General features: G+C 48.4%; 1 protein-coding gene across 1 annotated transcript; it reads right to left on the bottom strand.

The window, feature by feature from the left end:
- Window positions 1–6263: 6263 nt before the first annotated feature.
- LOC149348059 (uncharacterized) lies at window positions 6264–8687 on the bottom strand. Its single transcript, XM_089541677.1, has 2 exons — window positions 8249–8687; window positions 6264–6274 (listed from the first exon to the last, which is right to left on the bottom strand). Exons 1-2 carry the CDS (start codon window positions 8685–8687, stop codon window positions 6264–6266), a joined length of 450 nt encoding a protein of 149 aa, XP_089397803.1.
- Window positions 8688–11988: the final 3301 nt, after the last annotated feature.

Genomic DNA, 11988 nt, shown 5'->3' with positions numbered 1-11988 from the left:
CTGGAGTCTCCAGACCTGTATTAATGTTTACGGCGCTCACTAGCAAGGCCTTGGCTAGCCCTTTATATGACAAACCACATTTATTTAACAAGTTCTACCTTTGCCATTTAAATACATATTCGAGTAGCAGACTTAAACCTAATACAAAAAACGCTAATACAAGGAACGCTTTTATCGTGGAAACATCTATATTTTTAGTCTGGTTTACATCGGAATCAAGCAGGGGAACAGTGCCGAATACCCCTTGCGCTCCGTCCGCGTTCGAGTCAATATGTGCGGCGCAGAGCTGCCGAAGGGCGTCACCACGACCGGCGCGGTGCTTATCTGTCAGCGGCCCGGCGCTTCCGCGCAGCGTAGCGGAGTTAATTCTTCGCCCTCACTACGGTCACAGACGGGGGCGACATATCGGTGTGTTTTCGCCGTCAGGACAGGAATGGGTACGCATTTCGGTCAAAACAATTGAGCGAGATTTGTTTCTCCAGGTAAGCGTATGTCTGTGTGCTGGGCAGCGTGAAGATAAACAACAGATCTTAATTCTGTACGCACTTTGAAACAGGCAGTCACCATGTCTGTCTGTTCCGCGATGCTAACGCAGTGTTCCGATCCGGAGCAATTTTTTTTGGTCCGCGATACCAAACTGCACGTTTCTGTCGGTTACTTTGATACAGATTCTAAGTTCTTATTCCACTTGGATGGACGTCTTCCTATATCGCAGATTGACAGAGCTGATCGACGTCAGTGGTCACAATGGTTCATAAGGTCCCGTTCTCTAACGACATGATTACGGCAACCTTCAAGACAGCCTAAGTAGAGACAGCTGGGAAAGGTACCTGCAAGGACCACGATAAGCCGTGGAACGGCTTATGCGGGACGGACACGCACATTGCATATCGCGGGTTGCTAAGCAGAACTACAACGGCTGCATGGCTGACGACAGGGGGCGATGACACGCCGCGGCAGTCACAGCGGGCAGTTCACGGCACCGGCCTGCTTATGAATCCACACGAAACAGGGCGCCAATTCCCTGACAATAAAGGACTGGGGCGAAGAACGAGGGCGAAAAACTGACCACCTGTCAACTCTCACCCGTTTGGTGTCGTTTTGAACCCGCGTGGAAGTGCGACCTAATGTCACTCTGCAACATCCAGTGCAAATTCATTTCTTTTTTTTCCGGTTTGTAATGATTACGTTAATGTTTTTCTTCCATTCTGCTATCTCAGTATGCACTGTAGGTGCAGAAGTTAAAAGTAATAGATTCCACTCGTTGTATTAAAAAAACAGTTTACAAATGTTCTGCTTTCCAGATAGCAGCCAGCACCACTGTTGCAATCACTTAGTCTTCAGTACGGTAGCGCACACTGATTTTTTATTAAAATGTTCTGCAGCTAAAATTTCGCCCTCTATTTTTATGTAAACAGGCGTTATATTGACCACCGTTGGCAGCTATTGCAAGGAAGGTTTGAGGCTCTTGCTACGTCGTGCAATGACGATTCGTCTTTTCCTCTTCAAGAGAAAACAAGAGACAACAGTTCTTACGTTGCAGAGGCGGCTGATTGAAGAGAGGCGGCAAGAGTTTATGCAGAGCGGAAGCCGTTGGACTGCTGGCGCTCGGAGAGCGGCGGATTCCAGGAGGGCATTGCTCGCCGCTAGTGCCCCTCCTGCTCTGAGCATGTGATTGCGGGTCACTTGACACTTCGACGTAATACTGAAGACAAACGCTGAAAGACAAGACGCTAACTCACATTCGTTATAAAAATAGCTTTGTTACGAAGTTAGTGCTTGAAGCAATTCCAGCATAGAGCAGCTATCAATTCTAAAGAAAGAAATGCAAAAATGAAGCGAAGTGTGCGCGGTTTGAGAACTCTGACGTAGACTTGAATTTATTTAACAATATATAATAATTCTCAAAATCATGCAGTGTAGGGAGCTTGTAGCTGATGCTTTCTTCTATAGCTGTTCTTGCTTTGCTTATCGCATCTCATCTTTCTCGTTTTCAGAAAAAGCATTGTGCATGCTTTGGGGAGTTGACAGTAATGAGACGAAAGACGACGCGGACTGCTTTCATATGATGGATCGAGTATGCACGATGATTAGGTCCCAAGTCTGGACACCTGACGGACCGTGCGTCAAGCATGATGAAATAGTGAAAAGAAAAAGTCAAAAGCGCAGGAAAAATCAAAGAATCCGTAGGACTGAGCGTTCTGCTGCGGGTCTCTCGTCTGATTTGAATTACTTTCAATCATGACGCGTCGAAGGTTTGAACTCCAACACCTGCGCTGCACTACTCTCGTACCACAACATAAATAAACTTTTCAATCCCAGTACGACACGTGGTTCTCACATCAGCTTCTATATCTCTTGGCGCCAGAGTCTTCACGAGGGTGAAAGGTACCCAGTGCAACAGCCACCGTTGTCACCATCCCCTCCGCCTTGACCAGACACGGCTATCAGGAATATGGGACAGATGCAGCCCCGCACTACGAAGCCTTGCAGCTTATCCGTTTTCATGAGAGAAGTCTCGATTCATAGATGATCTGGTTTTTGTTTTGCTGATAGCAGATCGGGGTTTTCACTGGACGCAGTGTTCTGCATAATCTCCGGCATTTCAAAATTAGCGCTGTATCAAAACCACGTATAACGTTTCTTCTAAAAGCATTAAAAAATTTTAAAAAGGGCCGCCGATCAAAACAGCAAGAACTTTAAGCCAATTTGGGATGCATGAACACGATTTTTTGCCGAATCTCCAGCTCATATCACATTTTTTCAACCTCTTCAAATATAACACAGTTGGCGCTTGCTATTATTCGCCACGTTTGCCACAACAAAAAAAAAATAATCCAAAGTTGAGACTACCTCAACACCGTTATCTCGTGTCATGGCGTAAGACTACACGCTAATGCGTCTGCATATGCATAGGTTGCGCCAGAGCTTAATAGGGCTGGCTAACGCGCTGCCACACAAATAAGTACTTCTAAGTAAAAAAAGTTGGCAGTGGCTTAGTTCAGCTTGGCCAGGATATACGTAGCGAACGCAGTGTCGTCTACTCACATTTCGGTAGCTACACGCTGTCGTTGTCGTTCAGCATCTTGGTGGCCTCTCTTCGCGAGACGTTCCTCTCGTCCTTCGGGCGTCTCGGCCGGCCGCTTAGACTTCCTTGCCTCGTTCTCACGCGGCGCGGAAGCTGTTCGTGGTCCGCCACCTGCGCCATCTGCTGGGCCATCTGCCTTGACTGTGGGGCTGTGACCTCGGTTTTGTCTTGATTATGTTTTTATTTTTCTGATTTTTATTTTGTGGCCGGCGCTCAGTGCTTTCTTAGACTGTTACGGTGACCGTGACTTTGCCGTGACTTGGGTTTTCTCTTTTTTTGTTGTTATTATTATTTTTTCCGCGGACTGCACGTTGTGCTTTGGCTGTCTGCTTGCGACTAACTTTTCTTGTGATGAGCCTTTTGTTTTCTTTTCTTTTGAGTTTTTTTTACTGCTCTGTTTTTCGCTTAAATTTTTTTCTTTGGAACATTTAGTTATTTTTCATTTATTTTGAATTGGCGTTAAGCCTGACAAAGCATTGCTGGTCCAGGCATCATCTCTGTCTCTTTTATGTTCTTTTTACCTTTTTTTGAGAGGACCAATAAAAGGGTAAAAGGGGCAGCGCCGTACATTTCGAGAGGGTATTTCAGTGGGAGCCGAATGATGACGCTTCTACCACACTCCAAGCACGGAGCAAATTTAGCGGAAACGAAGGAAAATTGGGACCCGCTTGATTGCGACATCTGTAATTAATATGCTCATAATTACTCATGTAGGCCTTAATAGATATCTCGAATATATATTTGTAAGAACTGTGCATTCACTAGACGCGCCTTTATTCAGCTCCAAACGTCGAACTGTCGTGGCAGAGTAGCATCGCCCCGCCTCGCACGCCAGCAGCCCGCGTTTGATTCCCACCTAGACCTCAATTTGCTTTTCTTATGACTGATAGTCCGAGCGGCATCATGGTTGCCGTGGTACTGTTTCCCATGGTAACGACGCATGCGCAGTAGTGGCCTGTGCCAGGCCCTGCGATGTGCGAGCTTCTTCTATCCTAGTGTAGCTTTCGCTGCAAAACTTGCTGCCAACGTGTGCGTTTTTGTGTCACGAAATACAGCACCTTTTTTATTTTCGTGCACAAAGTATTTGCCAAACAGCCGAACTAGGCCACTGCTTCAAATTTCTGATAAGGATAGCGATGTTCTGCTTCGCTGTGGGGCTTGTAATGTTCGTTTATTTAATTCAGACACCCTGTAGTTCCTTGAGGGCATAACAAGCAGGGAATTCATCACAAAATAAGCGTAAATAGCATTCGCTCTATAATCTGGGTAACCAGTAGTTAAACCATAGCTTAATTGTTTGCAAGAGTTGCATTGGAACAAATTATTCGATTAGATGTACGTAGAAAGAGAAGCCGGATACGTATGAATAACAAAGAAAATCACAAATCAGGACAAATCACGAAAACATGGCGGCAACATTTTTAACTGCGAAAGCGCATAACGGTCAACTCAGCATCATAGCAAACTAACTGAAGATAAAAATCACACATCACTAAAGCCCACCGCGGTAGCTCAGTGGTTATGGCACTCGGCTGCTGACCCAAAAGACGCGGGTTAGATCCCAGCCGTGGCGGTCGAAATGCGATGGAGGCAAAATTCTAGAGGCTCTTGTAGTGTGCGATGTCGGTGCACGTTAAAGATCCCCCAGTGGTCGAAATTTCGCAAGCCCTTCACTACGGTGTCCCTCATAGCCGGAGTCTCATTGGGCATTAAACCCCATAAATCTAACCCTAAGCACATCACTGAAGTTGAACGATTATAGTAAAATAAGAGGGCTGCTTGACAGGATTAAAAGTCTAACATACTGGCAATATGAGTTGGGAAGGAGTCCACTGGCAATATTAGTTGGGAAGGAGTCTCAACCTTTTGTGTAAAGAACCAAAGGTTAGTTCAGGTACCTTTCCGCTCGAGCGGAGAAGGACGGATGTATCACCATGGTAGAGTGTACAGCGCACTCCTTTGGCGGCGCGAAAAAGCGCTGCCAATATGCACCGCTCGTGTAGGAGGAGACTAAAAACATCGCTGGGCCGTGGTACGTGACGTCAGAGCACGGCAGTTTGATTTTGGGCTCGTATTGCCAGTTTATGTCAAACTATCATTCTCGGTCTCACCTGATTGGTCGAAACGTAGAAAGCAGATGTCAATTCGGGTGTGACTCTGGCCGGCGGCAGGATGTCACTGCTGTGCAGTTGCCGCAACTACCACGGCGAAACGTCCTGCGCTGCTATTCATGTTTGCTGAGGAATGGAACGGGGCAGAAGAAAAATTCTGGCATATCTGAGTTGTCATGCCACAGTAAAAAGATAATGAAAAGGTTTGGTTTATTGGGGTTTAACGTCCCGAAGCAACTAGGCTAAAAGGGTTAACAGAATTTATGCAGTCTGTGAAAACTCTGGGCGTTTACTTTGCAGCAGAAATGCCGGGGAATGACCATATTAATTACGTAGTTCAAAAACTTTCCAGAACAGTTGGTATCATGCGCTGGAATTGCTCTGATTTTCCTACGTCAGTCAACATGTTACTTTAGCACTCTTTGTTCTCTTCCATAGCCAACTACGGATGTATGGTGTGGGCAACAACAGCTGAAAATATTAACAAACTCACTGTCTTACAAAAATGTATTATACGCATTGCATGTAAAGTGCCGTATTTCATCCACACTGCGAGCGTTTTCCATCGACAAAATGTTATGCAAATGAAGTCCATTTATAACTATTGCCTGTGCTATAAATATAAACGCGCCATAATGAAAAATGATGATTCCTTACTTACACTTGCTGGGTTAGAGCAAAGCAGAACTGTGTATGATACCCGTGCAACAGAGCCTTGGAATGTTAAGAAATGCCGCGCAAACTATGGCAAACAAATGTTGCAGCATACCTTACCGACACTTCTAAACCAGTTCTACTGCCGCAATAATCTTGATGTACCCAATATTTCTCTGAAAAAATTGCCCCAAATGATCGTGTAGTTTTTTTTCTTGCTATTACCATTTTTAGCACACCTGTCAATTTTGCTGTCTTTTATTTTCGCCTCCCCGTCTTTGTCTTTATAGGCTCTTTGATCTAACGCAGTTTTTTTCCCTTTACAAGAAGAATGCACATTTCTCATTCTCTATACCAAATATATGTGATTTTATCCTTATATTTTTGCTTGATATCATACTTCGCGGCCGTCAATGCCGCACTGTAAGAGGAAGCCAGGACCTCTCAAGCTGTCTATACAGCTTTTTCCTTGGCGGTCCTCACAACATCTAGTTGCGGAAATAAACCTTCAAACCTCTCGCTGCTGTGCTCAGCCATCAAGACACCAAGACAACTTGCCGTCTGCAACATCACTGAACGCGTTGATGCCGTAATCGAACCATTGTGCAGAGGGCACTCTACGTTATTCATTAATTTCATGAAGACACTGCAAGAACCGCGAGATAGCACTGTTAAGCTTTTTTTTTTCTTGAGCAAATAAATAAAACGTATGAGCTAAAAAAGCTTCTTGCTGCGTTTCTCTTCATATATGCGGTTGGAGAAATCGCAGACGAAGTTTTCAAAAGTTTGGCCAGGCGGTAAGCGCTCGCATATCCATTAACACCTGTAAACTAACTTTTGAGGTAACTCGCAAACTCAATACAGAGCCACAGAACCACGGCTAACGGGAGCCTCAAGGGACGCCGAGAGACCAGCTCTTCCGTGTCACACGCATCGCAACAGTGGCGCGTTGCTAGCGACTATATGTGCACATGACGAGCGCGGTCACGCTGCCAGGCACTGCGCACGATCATGATGTAGTATGCATCAACAAATTGTTGAAGGTTTGCGTGGTCACAGCGGAGCACCAGAGCAAGATGACCAGCGTGGCAGGCTTCTAGTTCCGAACAGCCCGTTCCGGGCGTGCGCTCCGAGCACGCGCTGTCCATCTTTATTTTCCTCTATCGCGGGAACGCCGATCTCAGCGCCTGCGCTTTATAGCGTCGCCGGGCGCTATAGGGCCCCCCGCCTAGACGGTACGTCGAAATGTGCGCGCCGACGGGGTAGAGATGGAGGTCGCACGATGGAGTGTCCGGTAAGTCCATGTCAGGGGCCGGGAAGAGCCGTCGGGTGAAGTGCGCGAGCTCAGGTGGACGAGCCTGGCTGCTGCGCAACGGGCGAATGATGCAGGGTGCCGAGCTGACAAAGGATATTAGGTCAATGGAGTCCGTGGTCGGGCCGTCACCGACTGAAGTTCTGCCCGCTGGCACAAGTGTCATTGGTGTTGGACCGTTGCAGCTGATGTCGGCGGGAAGCTGGCACACAGAGTACGCCGTCACAAGCAAGGGAGCGGCCGAAACGGCTCCATGGACAGATGTGGTCTTCATCGTGTTGTCGTGTCGGTGCTGTAGCGCCAGCTTCAAGTCGTCCAAGTAGGTTGCAATGGCTGGCTTACATGGCTCAGGTGCCCCTGATGTAGGACGCGAGCAGTGCGGGCCGCCCACTAGAGTTGGCACAGGTGTGACCGACGAGACAACGGTGACAGCTGTGGTGATGACGGAGGAAGTTGCTCGGTTCAATGCCAGGTGCTTGGGTGAAACGGGAGTGACAGTCCGGAGCGACTGGCCAGTGCTGATTTGCGGGTGGGCATGGTCGGCTGTGGGTGGCGAGAATGGGCATGAGGTGGCGGCCCAGCTAGCGGTGTGAGGCTGCTTTGAAGATGCAAACACCGGCGGAGAGCAAGAACGGCTCACATCAGTGGACTGGTCGGGCTTTAGAGCAAGCGCTGACACCGGGTCAGGAACCTTTTCAGGCAAAGTGGGGCTGGTGGCAACCGCCACGCTTGTTTCTGCTGTCACCGGGTTGGCCTTCTCATCCTCCTCCTGATGACATTTAGTGCTCTGCGGACCTTCTGAGGGGCTGGGAGTGTGACAAGCAGGCTTGGTCGTTGTCAAGGGCTGTTTAGCATCAGTGGGCGGAAGCTTCAACCGCACAGCAGAGGCCTGCAGAGCTGTTGGCGGTAGTGACGAGGTAGATGGAGATGCCGGCAGCCTCGGCACGGCTGCTGCCGCAGAGTCGTCCTTGGCTGCAGGAGGCTGTGGCGACAACGCCACTGAAGCGCAAGGAGGCAGGGCCAGAGACGCGGGTAGGGTAGTAGTGGGAGCAGGACGCGAGGCGAAGCTCGTGCGGATCCCACCTGGTGTGGCGTCGAGAGGGACGGCCGGGCTGGAAACGCTGTGCAGGAGTGGCGGCGAGGCGGCGAGGGGCTCCTGAGGCGGGCCGGGTTCTGATGAAGGCTGAGTGGGCGCGAGCGAAGCCGGTGCAGGGCCAGAGGCTGGTGGCGGCGAAAACGGGTCCGCTGCGTCGTAGAGTGTCGGCGGAACACAGTAGGCGCCGAAGTCAGCCAAGACGGCCGCACGCAGCTCGTCGTATGGCCGGCAGCCCGAGGCAGAGTAGGTGAGCCGACGCAGGAGGTCGGGCGGGAGGATGTCGCAAAGGACTGCGTGTTTGAACGGCTGGATGGTAATGCCGTTCAGGTACATCGCAGCCTCCAGTTGGGCGAACCACCCGCCGACGCCTGCAGGCCGGAACGCTGGGAGCAGCGGGTCGAAACTTCGGTCCTGCCAGTACGCCATGATAGGACACCGCCGGGATAGAAGGCACGGTTCGCCGGGTCACCACTGTTGAAGGTTTGCGGGGTCGCAGCGGAGCACCAGAGCAAGATGACCAGCGTGGCAGGCTTCTAGTTCCGAACAGCCCGTTCCGGGCGTGCGCTCCGAGCACGCGCTGTCCATCTTTATTTTCCTCTATCGCGGGAACGCCGATCTCGGCGCCTGCGCTTTATAGCATCGCCGGGCGCTATAAGCTAATAGAAGGTTCTAGTACAGCGAATGTAAGCTTGTGCAAAGTAAGCACAAGCTTTAAACTTTACGTTACGTCATTCAACGTCCGCAAACACAGACGGGAGGATAAGGCAATAGCGCCAGTCATAGCGGCGCCACCTGGTTTTCATTAAGTTAACAATTTCCGCAAAAAAAAAACAGTGCTCGCTAGGCCTAAAGGCCATCGAGCCATCAAATGAAATAAAAAATGAATGCCTGTTTACGTCGTTAGACCAAATGCGAATTGGGTGCGCTATATCAGTTCGGTTTTCTCTTCGGTTGCGGTGTTCGGATCAAATGTTAAGGGGTGGCAGTTTTTCGGATAACGATAACTGGTTAATGTCCCTATATCCGTAACAGGTCATTCTGTGCATGCATAGACCCCTGCGAGTCTTCCTACCACTCCTGGCGCAGTGATGCAGAGGCGAGGCGATGCGCCACTGCTCTTCTATGGCGAAGACTTCCATCGGTAGGACTAGAGTGGTTTGCATTGTGTTGCGATCCAGGTTGCTCTTCTCGAGCAGACTCTGAAGGTACAGTGCGCTGCCTTGTTCTGTCCTGAAGGCGGACATTCCAGTGTGCCTACCGACGCTCAGCTCCCGTGAATTACTTGCATCTGCAGATTTCGGCGACGAACCCTGCTGCGCTGGCCCCAAGACAGCTCTAAGTGTGACGTCACAGACTTCTGCGCCACCGCGCTTCTTCGGCCAAGCTGTAAACGGGTCACACGAGCAGCAGCGACGGTGGTGATCGGACGCCCCCTTATCTGCTTTGTTTTCGTCTTACAGGTGGGTTACCCCTGACTGCCTGCTGCTACAGTGCGCTGGCTTGTTCTGTCCTGAAGGCGGACATTCCAGTGTGCCTACCGACGCTCAGCTCCCGTGAATTACTTGCATCTGCAGATTTCGGCGACGAACCCTGCTGCGCTGGCCTCAAGACAGCTCTAAGTGTGACGTCACAGACTTCGGCGCCACCGCGCTTCTTCGGCCAAGCTGTAAACGGGTCACACGAGCAGCAGCGACGGTGGTGATCGGACGCCCCCTTATCTGCTTTGTTTTCGTCTTACAGGTTGGTAAAAAACCTACTTTTCTATTTGCCATTTTTTTCTTTCACCACCGCTGCTGCTGCCGTCTTGCTCGCTGCCGCCTTGTTCCCTACCGTGCTCTCGGTTGTAGTGTTAGGAGAAAGATTTCTCGATTTTAAACCTGTATGTTGCACAAGCTATACCAAGGCTAACATGCCGGAGACATGTCCTTCTTGCGACAAATGTCTTCCAAGTGACGGACTCGCCCTCAAGTGCGCCGAAGTTGAGTACACCTACCAGCTCGGCAATTGCTCTGGTGTTTCTGCGTCAACATATAAGGGAAAAGGCGAGAAAGGTCGCAAAGCGTGGCGATGTCCAAACTGTCGTAAAACAAACGCAGGAAGCTCTGACACACCCAGCACGCAACCTGACCTTGCTAGCTGTTTAGCCGGCATATGTCAAAAACTTGATGCTCTTGCTGGCCTGCCTGACCAAGTCGATGAAGTGAAGAAGTCTATTGAACTAATGTCAAAAAAATACGATGATATACTTGAGTAACAGGTAAAACACGAGAAAGAGATCAGTACCTTAAAGAATCGTGTTAGTGCACTTGAAACCAGAGTCGACGCTGATGATGTTGAGTCGTTGAAAATGACTGTAAACGACCTTGAGTGGCGAAACAGAAAGCTGAACCTTGAGGTGCACGGCATACCGGTGACAAATGATGAGAATCTGATGGAAAAGGTAAATGACGTAGCAAGATCTGTGAATTTGCCAGAGCTCACTTTGAATGATGTTGATGTTGTGCACAGACTTCCTTCAAAGCCAGGAAAGGTGCCCGGGATCATTGTACGGTTTTCAAAGCTCTCAACTCGTGACATGTGGTTTCAGAAGCGGACAGTTTTAAGAGATGTTCAGTCAGATGTTTCAGTCAGCGAAAACATGACGCGTCAAAGCCGTGAGCTCTTGCGCTATGCAAAGGCTTGGGCAGGTGAAAATGACTACCAGTACGCTTGGCACCGGAATGGGAGAGTGTTCGTTAGAAGGAAACAACATGATCCCGCGATTGTCATCCATTGTGCAGCAGATTTGCACCAGCTATAAAGCCAGTAATTTGCGGTAACACGCGGCACTCTTTTTTTCGATGTCTCTTTATACTAATCTTGTTGATCTTTCTGACCTCAGTAGTTCCATTAAGCCTGATAATCCTCATTGTTGCTCTTGTATTCATGTTAATCTCAGATCTGGTCGAAATAAGCAAGAAGAACTTGACTGTTTTTTCAGCGAAGTGGAAGCTCGTTTCAATGTTGTTATGTTTTCAGAAACGTGGTTTACTTGTGAAGGTGACGTCTATGTTATTCCGACGTACAAGTGTTTCTATTTGAACCGATCCATAAGAAGGGGAGGTGGTGTTTCAATGTTAGTTTCAAATCTTATGGAATCAGAAATGCTGCCTGAATTTTGTTGTATTACACCCCATTACGAAGTCCTGGTAGTCAAGTCTGGCACAAGGATATTTTGTGTCTGCTATCGTCCACCGGGTAGCAGTTCTGCTGAGCTCTTTTTATTTCTTGATTCATTCCTAGAATTTGTTAACATCAACCAATATCAGTTAATTTTAGGTGGCGATTTTAACATTGACATGCTGGCCAACAATAACACAACAGTCGAGTTCAATACTTTACTTAACGTTCACTCCTGTGAAAACGTCATCATGTCACCTACACGGATTACGACAGAATCAGAAACACTTTTAGATCTGTTCATAACAAACTTCAAAACAGAAAGCTTGAAATCTGACACCACCGCTTATGCTCTAAGTGATCACTTGCCAATATTCATATCTGTCAATCTCACTCTGAATTCTCAACGACAACCAGACCAAACATCTTTTTATCGAGTTATAAATGATCACACGTTATGCGAGTTTAAGGAACGCTTATCTATTGTTAACTGGGAACATGTTCTTGAGGAAAGCGACCCTGATGAAGCTTACGACAAATTTTTAGAGATATTCACTGACATTTATAA

The sequence above is a fragment of the Amblyomma mixtum genome, chromosome 4 (assembly GCF_055824585.1).
Source record: "Amblyomma mixtum isolate Tamu chromosome 4, ASM5582458v1, whole genome shotgun sequence".
Lineage (NCBI taxonomy): Eukaryota > Metazoa > Arthropoda > Arachnida > Ixodida > Ixodidae > Amblyomma > Amblyomma mixtum.
Note: the sequence above shows the minus strand (reverse complement) of the source record. Positions and strands in the feature narration are given on the sequence as shown.

What these genes read in the sequence shown, in the direction of transcription:
- LOC149348059 (XM_089541677.1), bottom strand. Translation starts at nt 8,687, where the DNA reads ATGGCGTACTGGCAGGACCGAAGTTTCGACCCGCTGCTCCCAGCGTTC.